This window comes from Prionailurus bengalensis, chromosome D4, assembly GCF_016509475.1.
Source record: "Prionailurus bengalensis isolate Pbe53 chromosome D4, Fcat_Pben_1.1_paternal_pri, whole genome shotgun sequence".
Classification (NCBI taxonomy): domain Eukaryota; kingdom Metazoa; phylum Chordata; class Mammalia; order Carnivora; family Felidae; genus Prionailurus; species Prionailurus bengalensis.
In genome coordinates this window covers 66,945,350-66,965,946 of record NC_057359.1, presented here as the reverse complement: position 1 = coordinate 66,965,946, position 20,597 = coordinate 66,945,350, and the positions used below count along the sequence as shown (strand labels likewise).

General features: G+C 39.7%; 1 protein-coding gene across 3 annotated transcripts in view; it reads right to left on the bottom strand.

Annotated features, from left to right (window-relative positions):
* SLC44A1 (solute carrier family 44 member 1) overlaps positions 1–20,597 on the bottom strand; it is a 206,114-nt gene that overhangs the window by 60,738 nt on the left and 124,779 nt on the right. For all 3 annotated transcript variants that reach the window (XR_006295036.1, XM_043566212.1, XM_043566211.1), the window contains exons 8-12: positions 18,248–18,387; positions 14,965–15,151; positions 13,625–13,790; positions 11,846–12,002; positions 11,060–11,143 (exon numbers count right to left, since the gene is read on the bottom strand). Coding sequence is in view for 2 of the 3 variants with exons in the window: in XM_043566212.1 (XP_043422147.1) it covers positions 11,060–11,143; positions 11,846–12,002; positions 13,625–13,790; positions 14,965–15,151; positions 18,248–18,387 (734 nt within the window). In the remaining variant the exon portion in view is untranslated. The remainder of the gene's footprint in view (positions 1–11,059; positions 11,144–11,845; positions 12,003–13,624; positions 13,791–14,964; positions 15,152–18,247; positions 18,388–20,597) is intronic.

Sequence of the window (20,597 nt, the reverse complement as noted above, 5' to 3'; positions counted from 1 at the left end):
AAAACAATATTTTCATTAATAAATGTGATTTTACCTCGTTAAGATATAAACCAAATACAGTGAACACACGGCTTATTCAAATAGTCCACAGTTAAACCCATGGCTTTGGTGAGGTACAGGTTAAGATTAAGTGCAAGGAAATGCAAGACATTAAAAAAAAAAAAAAAAGCCTGATATGGTAAAAAGAGCTTTTGGTTGGCTTAGTTTTAGTCCTTTTTAAAACACTGACGTTTATTAACACACACACAGATTTTTCTAACATCCATTAACTTCTTCCCTGTCTTAGTAAATCAAACATAATTTAACCTTTCCTGGATGTCTCAGGTTCATCACTATGAATATCAGTGATGCATTATTACCATTTTAGTGATGCTTTAAAAGCTACACAAATATGTAAAGGCATAAGGATGCTGTGCTGTTTTATCCGGAACATCTGCCATCTCCTCTTTGGTGTTTCCTTTCATGCTGTCACTTCTCACAGCTCTTGTGGTAGACAGCCGTTTGTTGCTCCCTCCTTCCTGGGAGCAGGACCCTGAATCCCCTTTGAGAAAACAGTCCTTCCCCATTCTCTTAGAGTCTGAGTCAGGGACACTACCTGTAGCTCTGGGGACAGGCCTTGATCGATGTGAGCCAATCAACATGTTCTACCCACCTTCTCAACGGTTGGTTCAGGAACTGGTACATAAACTCATAGAGCCAATGAAAGTAAAAGATGTTCCCTGGGGCTTCTGGGAAAAAGAAGTTTCCTTTCTCTTCCATGGAACTCCTGACAAAGCAGCTCTCTGATTTTCCTGGATAGCGAGATGTGAGGGCTGCGAGGGCTGTTTTGCCAACACGATGGGAAGAACCCAAAACTGCTGGGGGTCACAATGTGTAACGGAGGGTGAGGCTAACATCATGGAGGTGAGAGCAGAGAGAAACCCTACTAGTACTTGGTGACAGCTGTCACATGATGTCTGCATGATTAGGAACTAGCCAGATTGCTGGACTTTTCAGCCAGAGAAGTGAATACATTGCTAAAAATCTCTCCCCTCTCCTCCCACTCTCTCTCCCCCCTTATCTTTGTCTCTCCTTTTAGGCCAGACTGAGCTAGCTACCTTTCTGTCCCTTGTAGTACTGAGTCCCAGCTGACACACTTTTATTCCATTATACCTGCTTCTGCTCTGTGTCCTCTCTGACCCGCAGTCACAGACTCTGATTTTTCCCCCCTTTTCACACTGCATTCTAGAAGACGGCTGGCATTTTCTGGGAAATGTGAATAAGTACTATAACATCAAATACATCTGAATCTTAGGAAGGGAAAGTTTATAGACTTTGTGGCTAAAACTTATAGTCCTGAGGAATTTTTGGTCTAGTACCAACTTAAATTGTTGGAAAACTGCTACACACAAAGGGCTTACTTTACACTGTGTTGTCTATAAAGTTGGTTTTTTTGTTAGCTTAAATACAGTCGACACGTGATGTTTCAGCTATACAATACAGTGATTCCATAACTCTATAATTCATGCTATACTCACCACCAGTCAGCTACCTTTTGTCACCATATACTATTACAATACCATTGACTATTTTCCCTATGCTGTGACTTTCATCTCCAGGACTTACTCATTCCATAACTGGAAGCCACCCCACTTTAAACACTGAACTTGGGAGAGACAGCCTTTAATTTCTGAATGTTCCTACTGTATGCTTGTTAGTTAATAGGAACCTGGTATGAAGATGAAGTTTGAGTCACAAAAATTTAATTTGCCATTGTACCATTAAATTTGTTGATTAAAAATGCATACTATTGGGGCGCCTGGGTGGCGCAGTCGGTTAAGCGTCTGACTTCAGCCAGGTCACGATCTCGCGGTCCGTGAGTTCGAGCCCCGCGTCGGGCTCTGGGCTGATGGCTCGGAGCCTGGAGCCTGCTTCAGATTCTGTGTCTCCCTCTCTCTCTGCCCCTCCCCCGTTCATGCTCTGTCTCTCTCTGTCCCAAAAATAAATAAACGTTGAAAAGAAAAATTAAAAAAAAATGCAGACTATTTCAGGGGCAAGGAATGAAGACTGTACTGAGTGGGACACACTACATTTTCAGCAATGGAGCAGCAGGAAATAATGACGCTCTTTTAAAAACACAATTATGATTGGGGCACCTGGGTGGCTCAGTTGGTTAAGCACCCAACTTCGGCTCAGGTCATGATCTCGCAGTTCGTGAGTTCAAGCCTCGCGTCAGGCTCTGTGCTGACAGCTCAGAGCCTGGAGCCTGTTTCAGATTCTGTGTCTCCCTCTCTCTCTCTCTGACCCTCCCCCGTTCATGCTGTCTCTCTCTGTCTCAAAAATAAATAAACGTTAAAAAAGAATTAAAAAAAAACCACAATTATGATTTTAATATACATAATTCCATCAAACAAATTGGGGTAATTTACTATCAGAATATAGTACATTATGTTTGCAGTTCTTTTTATCTCAAAAGCTAATATAGACAGTATTTTAAAGAAATGATACTGTTAAATTATTCTGGTAGCATTCGTTTCTGCCTTGCGCTCATATATGGTCATCTTATCAGTTAAAAGACAGCAGGCACCAAAGAGTTAACTATTTAACTGCAGTGGTCCACATTTCTCCATCTTCTGTATAGCTTCTTTTGAAACATTCTGCCAAATGCCTCAATGACCTCAAAATAAACTACACTTTTGATCTTATGTAACAATAACTCTGTTGAAAAATGATGGAGAACTTCCCAGGCCCGATTTATTCTCAAAGAACCAAGACTGACCACTTCTCTACATACTCACACACACACACACAAAACCATTCAAATGTATTCGAAAGTAGAGGTTGGCAAATCTGACCTGCTGCCTACTTTTGTAAAAAGCAGTGTTAATGGAACACGGCAATGTTCATTTGTTTACGTGTTGTTTAGCACAGCTGTTCTCACGCTGTAATGGCAGAACTGAGCAGTTGTGACAGAGTCTGTATGGCCACAAAGCCAAAAATATTTACTACCTGGTCCTTTATAAGAAAGCTTTGCCGTCCCTTGTTCTAGAGTATTGCCCAGGATCAATATCAACCTTGTTCACGGTCTATGGAACCCATCTTCTTATCCTTTTTGAAATACGAACCCCAGTTTCTCATTTCTAGTCTTTTAGTACCTTTCTCTACATACAACCTTTCACTATAATTCTTCAGTTCAATGACTGACAAATGTCTATAGTGATCTGAGACACAACATCCCATAAGGAAAATACCTTATTTTCCCTTATTCTGAGACATGATTAAGAGACTAATGAACCAGTTACTTAATAACAAGTTTTCAGGGGAAAATACCCTGCCATATTAACTATATATTGATTATGAGATGCTTCGTGAAATCAAAAAAAAAAAAAAAAAAAAAAAAAAAGAAGAAGGCATATAATGTCTAGAATCAGGGATATTGGAAAACCCATTTAAATCATGTAGGTACTGTCTTAAAACTTACCTCCTCAATGAGGACCGACAACTCACTCTTAATTATGTTATTTTACCCTTCCCAGTTTGAACATGACCTTCTTTGAAAGGGACAGAAGCAAGAGAGGATCCACATACTTCCAATCTGTCCTTTGTTATCATCAGACCAGCTGACTCAGAGAGGGCCTAACACCTCCAAGCCCAACCATAAAAGCTGTTTTGCTGCCCTCATTCATTTTCAGAAGAAATTATTATTCCTCCTTTCTCACTTCTTCTCTCCCCACCTGGCCTCACACGTCCCATCTACGTTGAGAGCAGTTTCTTTTTTTGTGGACATAGAAGGAGGCAGCAGTAATTTCTTTTCTCTACTCCTGCGTTCCAGCGTTGGATATGCTCACAGAAATTTAGTCTTCTTGGCAACATTCCTACAGATCTGTGCAACTCCTTTGTATTCAACCTAACCAAAAAAAGTTAAGTGGATATTTTATAAGCTCTTTCTTCCACTCCCGGGGCAGGAAGATGAGCTGCATGTGACATGCAAAGGTCAAGGTGACCTCTTCAAGGAGAAAATTGTGCTACAGATCACAGCAGGGCAATGAAATCTTCTTCCACTTCTTTACATCCTAGTCTGAAAGGATTCACACGAAGGTTCTCAAGAAATTCTGAGTTCTTTGTGGCTTTCCCTATTAGTGTTCTCTGAACTTTCTGCTCAACTACTTGAGATTTTTTAAGCCCACCTACCTCTTCTCTGACAGCCCTCCTGATCTTGCACTAAAGTGCCCACAGAGAACCATCAATGATTAACATTTAGCCAGTGCCCAACATCTACTCAGGCAGGATATAGGCTTAAGACTATTTAATTCCCAGAAACAACATAAAAGGTGATCACCACCCAGGAAGATTTTTAAAAGGATGACAGTTAGCACAAGTGGTCCCTGGTAAGATTTTTGTGCGACAGGATGAGGTGAAAAAGTCCTGTGGAAGAAAATGTTAGGGTTGAAGGTCACCGTGTGGGTAACCCAGGCCTGCTTGGCCACATGTCCCAGAACATAGCTTCTACATTCTACATAAGAAAGCTTTCCTTTCTTAATATGTGGATCTTGAGATTCTCTTTAAATTTAAAGTCTTTAGGGGCGCCTGGGTGACTCAGTCGGTTAAGCCTCCGACTTCAGCTCGGGTCACGATCTCGCAGTCCATGAGTTCGAGCCCCGCGTCGGGCTCTGGGCTGATGACTCAGAGCCTGGAGCCTGCTTCCGATTCTGTGTCTCCCTCTCTCTCTGCCCCTCCCCCACTCACGCTCTGTCTCTCTCTGTCCCAAAAATAAATAAATGTTAAAAAAAAAATTTTAATTTAAAGTATTTATATAATAACTCACTTAATAGTGGCAAGCTAGATAACAATGGTAGGAAAAAGGGAACAGGTATGTGAAACTCTATGTGTGGATTATAAATTAAATAAGGGAAAAAGTAATTAAAATGATCCCTTTGTTATTTTGAACAAGGAATGGAGGGGGCACAAAGTCCAATCTATACCATAGATTTCATTTAGTTTGGTTCTAAATTCTTAAGAGTTTTTAAGGGAAATAAGAGTTAAAATATGCAAATCTTACATTGATTGCCTTTAAAACTATCACTTGTGTTAGTTTATAGCAGGAAACATGAAAGTTTGAGATGTTTGCATATTCTCTGTAATAATCTATACTTTAGTCTTCCTTATGTACATAAAACAGGTATGTATTTATATGGGAAACAGGGGGATATCATGGCAAGAATGAGGCAAATTTAGATTTGAAACCTTCATCCACCTCTAGGCCATATGCTCTGCCACAAGATGCTAGTCTCAACTTTCTCATCTATAAGACAGAGGAAATGAGCCTTCCTTATAGTGGGGAGAAAGCAATAATATATATTAAGTGCTTAGTAAAGTATCAGGTGGTAGGTGCTCAAAAAATATTCTTTGCAACTCCCACTCATACTACGTAGAGAAGAGCTTTATTATCTTACAAGCTTGGTGGCCAGAGAGCAGATACTTTCCAGTATTAAATGCTCTATCTCCAAGTGGTGTAGAAGTAAAGCAAGGCCTGAGTAATCCAATGCCCACAAGAAACAGACTCTAGTTGTAACAGTCTCTCTACCTAAAGTAAATTCTGTTAGATGAGATATGCAATCACCTTCACTGTCACATTAACACAAGCACCTGCAGAAACAAAGAACAGTTCACAGTTCACTCTGTTGATGTGCAAAGCTCCAGCACCTATGCTATAAATAATTAATGGCTTATTTTGAAAATCTAAAGCTCTTTTTTGAAGCCAGCTGTATTTTCCATGCAGTTTGGCAGTGGAGCATGGCTTTGGATTACAGGACTTCATACTGTGCTGCAAAATGACTCTGGCCTACTCTGCCTCCATATCAACACTCTTTTCTACTGCTATCCTCCCAATTCTCTAAAGCACTGCGACAAACTGGCGGCCCATGGACAAATGACACTGTGTGGCCCAAAGACCATATTTGCCCTGGCCCACTCACTTATCTTTTTCATATATATATATATATATATTTTAATAGCAGGACATAAAATGCAAACATCCAGAGTTCTGGCTTCTCTTGAAAAATTGGAAGAGTTAGAAACTGTCTATAAATCTTCCCGTTGGCAAGTGTACAAGAGCTAAGAAGGGACAGCCCTCTTTGGATAGAATATGAACTCCCCATTTTACCAGTCTCTGCCACTCTCTATTGCCTTAGACCCTGTCTGCTGCACTCATTTCCATGAGTCACGTGATACGCCTCAACTGGCCCAGACAGTTTGTGTTGTCCAGCTCTGCTCAAGGCTTTTGACTTCAAGTTGTATGCTGATCTCAGGAGCGACAGCAAAAGAGAGGATAGGAGGAAAACAATGCAAACGGGCATTAACTAATTGTTAACCATTGCCAAATGGTTAGACAAAACAGATATCTAAATGGGAGCCACTGCCAATAAAGTGTGAGCCACAGTGCCTGTAAGTGCTCAGTAAATACTGGCTGGCATTATAATTAGTATTATTATTTCACTGTATCTTATTGAACAGTACAAAGATAATTTCAGAAGATAAACAGGTGATTAGACAAGAAATTTTTGAAAAATTAGAATGAGAGGGATTTGTATTATAAGACACTTGGGGTATACAATGAAGCTATAGTAACTAAATATTGGCATACTGATAAAAGCATAGGCAGATCAATGGTACAGAAAAGAAAGTCCTGAGACATACTCAAGCATGATAGGTAAGAATTTAATACATGATCAAATTGACATTTCACAGCAGAAGGAAGAACAGGTTAATCATTAACTGGTTCTGGGATAACTGATTAAATCCCAAAACTAAAAAAGTAGGGCACCTGGCTGGCTCAGTTGGTAGAGCATGTGTGACTCTTGATATTGGGGTTGCAGCATCATGAGTTCAAGACCCACGTTGGACATGGAGCCTCCTTATAAAAAAAAAAAAAAAGAGTAAACTTCTAAAAAACTATAGAGAAGAGCACTAGAATAATTATTTGATCTTGAGGTGGGGAAAATCTTTCTAAGCATCAAAGTCAAGTGCAAAACCATAAAAAAAAGTTTGAAAGACCCGACAAGAGAAAAATAAAAACCAGTGCATATTAAAAAATGTAAAAGAGGGGCACCTGGGTGGCTCAGTTGGTTGAGCGTCCGACTTCAGCTCAGGTCACGATCTCGCGGTCCGTGAGTTCGAGCCCCGCGTCAGGCTCTGGGCTGATGGCTCAGAGCCTGGAGCCTGCTTCCGATTCTGTGTCTCCCTCTCTCTCTGCCCCTCCCCCGTTCATGCTCTGTCTCTCTCTCTCCCAAAAATAAATAAACGTTAAAAAAAAAAAATTTAAAAAAAATGTAAAAGAAACCAACCCTGAACATCTAGAACTTATTCTATACTATATGGAACTATTCTATACTACAGAACAGTTGGCATTACAGAGGACTTGCTGTGTCAGGTGCGTACTCAGAGTATGGGAGATACCATCTTTCTGTATCCTCATGGTAATGGGCACTAAAGATACTATTATTACCACCATTTTACAATTGAGGTTTATCCACTGATAAAACAGTCTACAAGTAAAGTCTGATAAGCCATTACCATGCTGCAGTGAAAAATTAGAAACTTTTTCTGAAAGCTAATAGTAAATATTTCAGTAAAAGTAACTGTTATGTTAGCATGGTGAGATCATGGGTAATGTTTTGTTTTGTCTTGGTTTTACAAGCTCCTCGGTGTTTTACATTACATTTATTTTTAGAGAAAATAGATACATCTTTAGAACAACCTCTTGTTTTATCTTGGCCAGAGCTCTCTTATCTTAGAGTAAAAACCCTGGGAGTTCTTTATAAAACAATAAAATGAGGGGAGCGGGGGAGAGCGATTAACACTAAGTGAGGACCAAGAGCCAGGCACTGTAAGAGTTGATTTATCTGCATTATATTTCATCCTTACCTAAAGCCTATGAGGATAGGTGTATTTTTCTCCACTCACTGAAGAAAGAAGCCGAGACTCCCAAAGTTTCACTGAGCTTGCCAAACAGTTACATTGTTAGGATTGAAACACACCTTTAATATCTGGGCTCTCTCCACTGAATATCCTCCTAATTATCCACTGTGCCTTCTCCAACAAGGCTATATAGTGTGGACTCAATCCTATGTGTATGGAACTTCATTTTCTGAAAGCAGTGATAAGTAGCAGAGACAAAAGGGATGGTGTGAACCGCCTGATATCTCAGTGCCAGCTCTGGCTTGATCTCTAGCAAAGCACTAATCTCATAACTGCCAAATGTACAGGGCAGCACTGAGAAGAATGCCCCTTCAAACACCAGCAGATCAGACTCTTAGACCCTGCTGGTTTTTCAAATTTCAGAAAAGTCCCTAGATCTCATCTATTCAGCACTGCCATGATTCCTATCATCTTGAATACTTCAAACAGATGGGTGCCCACCCAGCTCTGAAACATTCCACAGCAACAAGGGTTTAAAAAAATTCCACTGGCAACCAATACCTATGCTTAACCTGTCATGGGAGGAAGTGTTCTAATGTCTTCAATATGTTGACCTCATTTTGAGTGAAATTCCTGTGAAAACAGGAGACATGAAGCACCCTGGGTAATCAGTCCTCATATCAGAGCATTTCATATTCCCAAACAGAACTAAGTATTAGTTCAGAATTACTCTCCCTAAACCTTCACTCATTTATTTATTCCTCTTTTAGTGCTTCTCTTGAATCTTCAAACATCAGACCTACCTAAAGAAGATTAAAAATGCACAAAAACCGGGATGCCTGGGTGGCTCAGTTGGTTAGGCATCTGACTTCACCTCAGGTCATGATCTCGTGGTTCACGACTTCGAGCCCTGCACTGGGCTCTGGGCTGACAGCTCAGAGCCTGGAGCCTGCTTCAGATTCTATCTCCCTCTCTCTCTCTGCCCCTCCCCTGCTCTCTCTCTCTCTCACACACACACACATACACACACACTCTCTCTCTCAAAAATATAAATAAATAAATAAATCACAAAAACCTGTGCAAGAAAGAACAACTTGAAGTTCAGATATGTTTCAGGACTGTAGGTACTAAATTGTTAACTAACGTTTAGCTTGGGATTAGCTGAAAACTTTGGAATTTTTCACCTGGTTACTGAACATCTTAACATCATGTGATGTGTTCTCTTCCTTCAACATAACTGCACACCTCTTTTTTGAGATGCTTTCTTCTGGCTTTATATCAACCAATTAGTCTTTTAAAATCTGAATATTTATTCACTGATTAACAATTCATTCAGAAAACATTCAAAGACCACCTATTGTGTACCAGGCACTGTGATAGTTTCTGGAGAGACAAAAATAGGATCTCTGCCTTTAAGGAGCTAAAGGTCTGAAGGTGGAGATAAAGAGGTAAACAGACATTTTCCATGTTGATGTTCTTAGTGTTTTTGCAGAGGTATGAACCAGCACTACGAAAGTTCAGCAGAGGGGATGGGGTACTGAGGGGAGACTTCGTGGAGGTAATGCTCAGGCAGAATCATTAAGGATCAGTAGGAGTTATTCAAGTGTTGGAAGGAAGTCACTCCAGGCAGGTTTAGGAAATTGGGAGAGCAAAAGTTGCCTGTGGAAAGCTGGTAGAAACTGATAATAGAGAGCTGGGTTCAGCATCTCTCTCTGTGGATAAGCTATTTAGTGATGGGTACACAATGTAACGATGATTATTTTTATTCATCCATCAACTTTTTGACAAGGGTGACTTGGTCCCAAACCAAATTTTAAAGAATGTTAATTTTTCAGATTTCTATGGCTGTTACTGATTATTTTAATAATGACTTTCCAAACACTTCCCATCCATACGGTATTATTATCTACAAGAACTTCTTTTACTAATGAAATGTCATGCCAGTTTTTTCATATTAACCATAGAGCTGCAATAAAGCAAACTCTAGGCAAGCTCAACACCATGGCCAACAGGACTACCATCTTTTGACTGTCCTTGAGTGAATGGAAAATGCAATGCTACTCTTCAATCACTGAGGGGTAAATGGTAAGAAGTCCATTTGTATCCTTGCTCTATTAGATGAGGGCACTGGTACATCACAACTGATTTTTAAGGAATGGAGAGAAGTGGTTAAAAAAAAAAAGGAAGATGAAGGAAACATGGGTAGAGTGCTTCATAGCAAGTCCCGGGTGCCCAGACACAGAACGACAGAGGACCAACCTGCTCCCTAAGAAATGTTAACCCATAATACCAATTCCTTCACTTAACCAGAGAAATGATAGCTCTTCCTCTGATAATATCTCCTAGGCCAGGATCATAGTCCTCAAGCAGTTGGACTCCCAAAAAAGTACCAGGATAGGGAGGACACTAGCTTTGAACAATAGTAGACAGCAGCAAAAAATGAGTTTAAGTGTCATAATGTCTTTCCACTAAACTAAAGCTTTCAACAGCATTCATTCATCCATTCATTCATTCATTTTTTAAAAGTAGGCTCCATGCCCAATGTGGAACTTGAACTCACAATTCCAAGGCTGAGAGTCACACACTCTATTGACCAAGCCAGCCGGGCGCCTCTCAAACAACATTTAAAAGAATTAAAGAAACATGGCTAGAGTAGACAGATTCTTAGGGAAAATCAAAGATGAAAGGATGTAAATTAAGGTATAAGAGATAAATGTTCTTCCAGAAAGATGAACCCTAATAATATTTTATCCTCATGTTACAATTAATTAATAACGAGCCTTGCTAAGAACATATGTTACTTTTAAAAATAGGAATATGGGGTGCCTGGGTGGCTTAGTCAGTTAAGCATCCGACTCTTGATTTTTGGCTCAGGTCATAATCCCAGGCTCTCTACCGAGTGTGGAGCCTACTTAAGATTCTCTCTCCCTCTGCCCCTCCCCTGCTTACATGCATGTGTGCACGCTCTCTCAAATCAATCAATCTACCAATCAATAAATAAAAGAATATGATAGAAATAGATATACCTGATCAAGGAACAATGTACAACACCATGAGAAATATATAACATCTTTCAGTTAAGCTCAATTATTTTATCTTGGAAGAAGAAATGATCAACCTATCTTTGAAAGTGAATGTTCAATTTATTTTTAAAATAGTTTACCTGATTTAAATAATTTAGGCACTTTTCAAGACACCAAAGGCAACAAATGCAAGATTTCAGCACACATCGAGCACAAGCATTCTCCTGGAAAGGACGAAAAATTGAAATAATTAAAAACCAACATACAGAATATTCTAAATGTTAGAAAAAGAAATAAAGTAAAAAAAAATCACAATCTATGTTTCAAGACCTCCATACCCACCTACCCTCTTTTCCCTCAAAATGTAATGGTTAAATTATTTTTAATCAATTTAATTTGACACATATTTAGTACCTATTGCATGTAAGATAGAGTATGATACATGAGATCGGCAAGGAACTTATACTATAGTTGAAGAAAAAAAAGCTAAACATAAAAAAAGGTCAGAATCAGAATATGCGATTGATACTATGAGAGTGGAGAACAGAGAGAGATGACATCATCTGGGAGAAGGAAGAATCAAGGAAGGTTTCTAGGAAGAGGTGGCATATCATCTAACCCATGTTGAAATGCATGTTATCTCCACAGCCAGGGATAGGGAAGAGGTTCCAGGGAGGAAGGTGTGAATCAACACAGAGGGCAAGAAGCACAGGACATTTTGGGAAACCAGGGATATGATGGATTTTGCCAGAGCACAACGTAAGCAAGAGTGTGGGACAAGGCAGAAGGACTGGATTCTACTTTGCAAGGATTATGAAGAAAACATTCACAACTATGAACTGAACATGGTTGGGAGCTTTACTATAGGCAGAGCTGAGGTCTAGAATGTGACCACAGTTAAGTCCAGAAAAGAATTTTCTCCTTACCTTTCCTTTGAGCTGACTGTGAATGTACATAAGGATCATTCGTGGAATTTTGACTAATGTGATAATGAAAGATCCTTTTGCCACAGTACCAAGGTGATAACGAATAAGGCGATTCACTGATGCTAAAATAGGTGTAAATGGCAGATTCCTTTTATCCCTTTTTGAAAGATAACCAAAAAGACAATTAAAACAAAGGCTAAGTGCAGGAATGGTTTAGAGCCCAATGCAGTGAAAACAGTTCATTTAAGAAAAGTCTAGGTTTATGACAAAATGGCAAAGTAACATGTAACTAATACAAATGCTATAGATGTACCAGATAAAATTAATGTTTCATTTCCTATGATAGTTTCATGGGGTTCTTATGCTCTAAGACTTTCAATAAAATGATACTGTGCTTTGAAAGCTTTTACTAGTAAATATTTATGGAGTTAAATGTACAATCAAAAAATGAAACTTAAAAAAGATGTACAATCGAGACCTGGTACCTCATTATAATAGAAAATTGTAAAGCCTACAAGCTTATATTCAGCTCTCAAGTTAGGAAAGAGAGTCACAATACTTGTTCTGATCCAAACAAATTAAAAAGGCCTATTGTCCTTTGATGGACCTTTATATAATGCCAAAGTACATAAGACACTGTAAGATTTATTCTCTGGCTAAATAGAATTGAAGTTCTATCATGACCTGCTGTTCTGATTAATTTTTTGAGAAACTTACAGAGCAGTAGAAAGCTTAAAATCACTGCCTCCCATTTTACTACCCACCAGAATCATCAGCTCTAACATTTTGTCATATTTGCTTCCAATTACTTTTTATTTCATTTTTTTTTTAATTTTAACTTGTTTTATTTTTTATTTCTTTAAATTTACATCCAAATTAGCTAGCATATAATGCAACAATGATTTCAGGAGTAGATTCCTTAGTGCCCCTTATCCATTTAGCCCATCCCCCCTCCCACAACCCCTCCTGTAACCCTCAGTTTGTTCTTCATATTTGTGAGTCTCTTATGTTTTGTCCCCCTCCTTGTTTTTATATTATTTTTGTTTCCCTTCCCTTATGTTCATCTGTTTTGTCTCTTAAAGTCCTCATATGAGTGAAGTCATATGATTTTTGTCTTTCTCTGACTAATTTCACTTAGCCTAATACCCTCCAGTTCCATCCATGTAGTTGCAAATGGCAAGATTTCATTCTTTTTGATTGCTGAGTAATACTCCATTGTGTGTGTGTGTGTGCGTGTGTGTGTGTATACATACACGCATATATATATGTGTGTATATATATATATACATACACGCATATATATATGCGTGTATATATATATACACACACATATATATATGCGTGTATGTATATATATGTATATATATATGTATATATATATACATATATATATATGTATATATATGTATATATATATACACCCCACATCTTCTTTATCCATTCATCCATTGATGGACGTTTGGGCTCTTCCCATACTTTGGCTATTGTTGACAGTGCTGCTATAAACATGGGGGTGCATGTGTCCCTTCGAAACAGCACACCTGTATCCCGTGGATAAATGCCTAGTAGTGCAATTGCTGGGTCGTAGGGTAGTTCTATTTTTAGTTTTTTGAGGAAGCTCCATACTGTTTCCCAGAGTGGCTGCACCAGCTTGCATTCCCAATATTCGCTTCCAATTATTTTTTAAAGAAATGAAACTGTTTACCAGCTTCCGTTCCATTTCCTTCAAGCACAATCACTTAGATGATCTTAAGTTTTCCGACAAGTATCAATTCTCACCTGGTAAAATAGTAGGTTACCACAGCTCCTGCCACAGTCATCTGCTGACACGCTAGAATAAATTCACTGATCCAAATCAGGCCCACCACATGGTACCACCACATATACTGCAGAGGCCCAGAAACTCTGAACTCCACAAAGCCTTGGTCATTCTGAACAGCGCTGCCTAGGAAAATATCCAGGAAGGAAAGAAGAAGCACATAAAGTACAAACCAAGAAATATGGCTACTGAATATAAGAGATGAAACTAATTTCCAAAAATAGGCCCCTTCCCCCAAACCACAAACGTTATGATCACAGTGCTCTTTAATTAACAGACAAAATTACTTATCACTTGAAAAGTTGTGAAGCCAGACATTGTACAATTAAGCATTTTGTTTTCCCCAAAGGCATCATATAGCTTTTAAAAGGTGTTCTATTTGAATATAGTTCCATCACATCATTTAATTTAGGCATGAATTTTCAAACTTCAATTTTTTTTGGAGCTATTTTATTACTCTTCCAATAATTATAGACCTAAGTTATTTGCAAAATACAGAAATTAATATTATATTCAATTGGTAAATGCATGCTGAATGGCCAGAGAAGTTACATACAAACTTACTACCCTTACCCCACTCCTCACAATTAATTCCATTTAAGTGTAAACTTTGATATATTTTTTATATGAAATTTATTGTCAAATTGGTTTCCATACAACACCCAGTGCTCATCCCATCAATGCCCATCACCCACTTTCCCCTCCCTCCCACCCCCCATCAACCCTCAGTTTGTTCTCAGTATTTAAGAGTCTCTTATGGTTTGCCTCCTTCCCTCTCTGTAACTTTTTCCCCCCTCCCCCTCCCCCATGATCTTCTGATGTTTCTCAGGATCCACATAAGAGTGAAAACATATGGTATCTGTCTTTCTCTCATATTAAGAGTGGCTCCAACAAGTCTGAGAGTCTAACTCTGAACAGTATCATCACCAGGAATTCTACCTAGGTTCAGATCTTTTCCAAACTAGAGAATCCCAAGGAAGTAGGTAGATTTGGGCCGTAATGGGAGTTTAAGGCAGTTCCAGAGAGCTCTGCATTCATTTGTTCATCTTAGAATCAATCCAAAAGTCTGAATCAGTACTGGAGTTTACTTCAAAGCCATGAACTGGTTTAGATCTACTTTGCTAGGATGATCTAAAAATCATGAATTAGGAATGGGTTGTTGAAAAGCCATAACCACGCTGGTTCTGACGGCTGTTAGACCTTGGTCAATAAATGTCTTAAGAATTATAGCTGATGTTTTAAAATATTTTAATGCAAATCAAATTCATCACTATGAGAAAGAAGCAACATAGCTTCTTACCAGCGGTGCCAAGAAAAAGAAGTGTCATGATCCAGTATGCCCAAAATAAGACAAGAGCAAAGAAAGTCCAAAAGGGTTGGAAGACTAGTAGCGGCAAGTGAATGAAGACCTTGCCAGCCACGTGGAACAAGGCGATGGTGAGAGCGACACGTTTGCGCATAACCAGCATTATCAGGAACAAGAGAACCTGTACGGAGAGAATGCAGAGAAAGGTCCCAGTTATCGCTATAAGCAGTAAAAACAGAAACTGAAACAGGGTGGAAATTCCTTCATTTCAAATCAGGGAAGGATTATTCTCTGAATCCCAATAATACTTTATCCATCTTTTTTTTTTTTTATGAAATTTATTGACAAATTGGTTTCCATACAACACCCAGTGCTCATCCCAAAGGGTGCCCTCCTCAATACCCATCACCCACCCTCTCCTCCCTCCCACCCCCCATCAACCCTCAGTTTGTTCTCAGTTTTTAAGTCTCTTATGCTTTGGCTCTCTCCCATTCTAACCTTTTTTTTTTTTCTTCCCCTCCCCCATGGGTTCCTGTGAAGTTTCTCAGGATCCACATTAAGAGTGAAACCATATGGTATCTGTCTTTCTCTGTATGGCTTATTTCACTTAGCATCACACTCTCCAGTTCCATCCACGTTGCTACAAAAGGCCATATTTCATTTTTTCTCATTGCCACGTAATATTCCATTGTGTATATAAACCACAATTTCTTTATCCATTCATCAGTTGATGGACATTTAGGCTCTTTCCATAATTTGGCTATTGTTGAGAGTGCTGCTATGAACATTGGGGTACAAGTGGCCCTATGCATCAGTGCTCCTGTATCCCTTGGATAAATTCCTAGCAGTGCTATTGCTGGGTCATAGGGTAGGTCTATTTTTAATTTTCTGAGGAACCTCCACACTGCTTTCCAGAGAGGCTGCACCAATTTGCATTCCCACCAACAGTGCAAGAGGGTTCCCGTTTCTCCACATCCTCTCCAGCATCTATAGTCTCCTGATTTGTTCATTTTGGCCACTCTGACTGGCGTGAGGTGATACCTGAGTGTGGTTTTGATTTGTATTTCCCTGATAAGGAGCGACGCTGAACATCTTTTCATGTGCCTGTTGGCCATCTGGATGTCTTCTTTAGAGAAGTGTCTATTCATGTTTTCTGCCCATTTCTTCACTGGGTTATTTGTTTTTTGGGTGTGGAGTTTGGTGAGCTCTTTATAGATTTTGGATACTAGCCCTTTGTCCGATATGTCATTTGCGAATATCTTTTCCCATTCCGTTGGTTGCCTTTTAGTTTTGTTGGTTGTTTCCTTTGCTGTGCAGAAGCTTTTTATCTTAATAAGGTCCCAGTAATTCACTTTTGCTTTTAATTCCCTTGCCTTTGGGGATGTGTTGAGTAAGAGATTGCTACGGCTGAGGTCAGAGAGGTCTTTTCCTGCTTTCTCCTCTAAGGTTTTGATGGTTTCCTGTCTCACATTTAGGTCCTTTATCCATTTTGAGTTTAATACTTTATCCATCTTGCAGCACTTAGCATCCTCAACTGAATATTGAAAATGTTCTTAAAGCAAACACAAAAGGATTTCTCAATGTATTAATAAGTCTTTCGAGTTCTCCTACCTTTCCTTTTCTACTCATTATGAATCAAAATGTGTTGTTTGTCCATCAAGATGAGGCTTTTCATTTATTTGAATACATACATGCTTGTCACTATGAAAATAGGGGAGAAGACCATATGCCATGACTACAAAAGCACAGGAGGTATTTGTACCTCATTTCCTTTATCAGACCAAGAGCTCCTAGGAGCACCTGAGTGGCTCAGTCGGTTAAGCATCTGACTTGGCTCAGGTCATGATCCTACACTTCGTGGGTTTGAGCCTCGCATCAGGCTATCTGCTATCAGCAGATGGACCCAGCTTGGGATCCTCTGTCCCCCCGCTCTCTGACCCTCCCCAACTCATGCAGGCATGTGCTATCTCTCAAAAATAAACATAAGAGGGGTGCCTGGGTGGCTCAGTTGGTTGTGTCCGACTTCGGCTCAGGTCATGATCTCATGGTTCATGAGTTCGAGTTCCATGTCTGGCTCTGTGCTGACAGCTTAGAGCTTGGAGCCTGTTTTGGATTCTGTGTCTCCCCATCTCTCTGCCCCTTCCCTGCTCATACTCTCTCTCCTCTCTCTCTCTCAAAAATAAATAAAAATTGCACTGTCTCTCTCTCTCTCTCTATAATAAAAATTTAAAAAAAATAAATAAACATAAGAAAAAAAAGAGCACCTACAGAGCACAGTCCATGTCGCATTTACCTCCTGCCCACCCTCATCATGGTCTGAGTGAGAGCAGGTGAACTGTACTTAAAAAAAAAAAAACAAAATTGTACTGTGGGACGCCTGGGTGGCTCAGTCAGTTAAGCATCCGACTTCGGCTCAGGTCATGATCTCGCGGTTCATGAGTTCGAGCCCCGCATCAGGCTCTGTGCTGACAGCTCAGAGCCTGGAGCCTGCGTCAGATGCTGTGTCTTCCTCTCTCTCTGCTCCTCCCCTGCTCACGCTCTGTCTCTCTCTTTCTCTCTCTCTCTCTCAAAAATAAACATTAAAAAAAACTATACTTAAAAATGATTAGTAAATATTTATATAATAATAACAAACAAATACCTTTTGGCACCAATGGTTTTATGGTGGCTTCATTTTTTTACTTCTAAAAGCTCAACTAAAAGCTTGGGATTGGTCCAAGAAGTGGTCTGAGATTGTGTTCCTTTTTTTTTTTCAGAGAGGAGAAGGAGACAGACCAAAGATATAAATACATATTATATAAGCACATGTTCATTAGTAATTTACTGTATAGTGCCCAGGCAACAAAGATCACTTTTATTTGGAATAATGTTGTTAAAAGTTTAAAAAGGAAAAAAAAAAAGTTTAAAGGGAAAACATGGGAAGATAATTAGCAAACAGGTAAATGAAACGATATGTATATTTCTTAACATACTTTAGTAAAGAAACTCATTTTTTTAAAAAGGAATTGTATTATGAAAATAATATGTTCTTCCTAACAAATGATAATGTGAATATTCTAAGTGAAAATCCTCTCTCAACAAGTGGGCAGTACAGAACAAAACGTTCCATTAGGAAAGCCTTCTGAAGACTCTTTAGTGTTCCATACCATGGGGCAGTTTTTATCTAAGGGAGATCGGGGTTAGGCACGCAATAGCCAGAGGTGAGTTTCTGCTTCATTAATGACCCTGTGAATAAAAACACAAACCTAGAAGATAGCTGGCCCAAGTCCATACTCACTGTGAACACTGTGGCTGAAATGGCATAGATGAGGAGAGCCCGAAGATTGTCTTCAGCTATCTGAAGCTGTTCAGGAATAACTGTTTCTTTGGGAGACTTTCTTTGCTTTGCATACAGCCACCATAGTACACCTGTGCCACCTGGGTTCAAAAAACAATTGTTTTGGAAATAACTAGCACAAGAAAATGTGTTAACATTAATCTTCACTTTCCTGGACCTTTCCTACATAACACCGGGGGACTAACATGGCAACAATCCATTTGGCTGGGAGGTGTGTGGCTGTAACTTTTTGCAGGCATAAGGGGAGCTCCATTTAGTCCATTTTCATCATGCACACTAGGTTACTAAGACATCTTTCAGTGTATCAAATAAACATCCTTCAATTGTATCTATTATTGGCTCTGAAGCTCAGAGAGAGCCTACAAAGACAGGCACCCTGAGAGGAACTGATCATAAAGAGACTCAGCACCTGTTGAGAGCTGGGGAGTTTGTACGAAGCAAGTAAGGGTCACAGAAATCAGCAATGAAGCTGAGGAAGGCAAAGATCTTTTCTATTGGGCCATCACAGAAACCCCCCCTGCCTCGTGCTGAAACAGTTATGCAGTTGATTCAGTACCAATGAGCAAATGAAGATCAAAGACTTGGTTCCCACCAAAAGTGGGAAAAAGATAGGAAATCTTTGATAGCTTAATAGAAGTGTGTGCCAGAGATGGGAGTTGTTCTCGTCATCACTGGTTCAGAGTCCAAGAACTAGACAGAAGAGGGGGGCGACCCGCCTCCACAGAAGAGGGTTGCATCAGACACCTTCATTCTGAGTGCCCAGAGCCGTCTACCCATCTAGGTACTGGGGACGGAGCTGTGAACAAAACCCAGTCCCCACCCTTGTCCTCCATGGAGCTTATACAGTAATAAGAAAACAAACAAACAGACAAATAAGGAAGTAAGTAAAAATAAAGAATATGAAGTCTAAGAAAAAAAAGTCACTTTTTAATAGGGATAGAAAGTGCTGGGGTTGGGAAAGCATTGTGAGAAGATGAGTAAGCAAGGTCTCAGTGGTGAGATGATATCTGAGCAAAAGAATCAAAGACAGGGAGAAAACAATCTATAAAACTATCTAAGGAAAGGGGTGCCTGGGTGGATTAGTCGGTTGAGCCTCTGACTTTGGCTCTGGCTATGATCTCATGGTTTGTGAGTTTGAGCCCTACATCAGACTCTATGCTGACAGTGCAGAGCCTGCTTCAGATCCTCTGTCTCCCCACCCCCACCTCTCTCTCAAAAAGAAATAAAAACATTAAACAAAACAAAAAACAAACGACATCTAAGGAAAGGATGTTCCAGGCAAGAGGTGATAGCAAATTCTAAGATGCTGATATGGGACCATGCCTGGCAGGAGAGAAAGGAGGAGGGCCACTGTGGCTACAGCAACTAGCAAGGGGCAGAGTAGGAAGAGTGGTGGGCTGGGGGGCACCGGGCACCAGATCATACTGTCAGGCCTTGTAGGCCACGGTAAGGAAATGGAAGATTCAGAGTAAAGATATGTATGTGTGGGCAGACAAGATAAACGTCTGGGAGAAGACAAATAGGGCTGAGATCTGTGCAAATCAACGTGACCTCCACCTGCGCTCAAGTAAACACTGAATAGTGTCAAAGGGAAATTCCAACTCTACCTGGTGGCAAATAGCAAGAGAGAATTATTTTCTACTGAAGATGAGTAAACAAACTTCAACAACCACCAGTCTATGAAAAACATTTGAAAAAGGGAAATATTTCCATTTTGAAATCTTAAAGAAAATTGTAGCAGCCTCAAAAAAATGGAATAAAATATGTTCTCTGCAAACAGGAATAAAAAGTGAGGAGAGGAAAGGCAAACAGAAATGAGAAAGAAAAACAGAAAACAGAATGAGCTAATAATGAAGACATCAAGGAGGATACTGTCCACAACAGCCGCAGCAGACATCATTTATTAAACATGTAAATCTGTGTCGGGGGGGCACCTGGGTGGCTCAGTCGGTTAAGCACCCAACTCTTGATTTCCACTCAAGTCATGATCTTGAGTTTTTGAGTTTGAGCCCCGTGTCAGGAGCTGCACTAACAGCATGGAGCCTGCTTACGATTCTCTCTCTCTCTCTCTCTCTCTCTCTCTCTCTCTCTCTCTCTCTCAATCTCTCTCTCTCCCTCTCTCCTTCTCTTTCTCTCTCTCAAAATAAATACACTTAAAAATAAATAAATAAATAAATTTGTGTCAGGAACCGTACAACAGATGTGACCAAAGTGAATCACTATGATACTATTAAGTAGGTAATACAAGTCCCATCTTATACATAATAAATACAATCGAAATTCAGGAAAG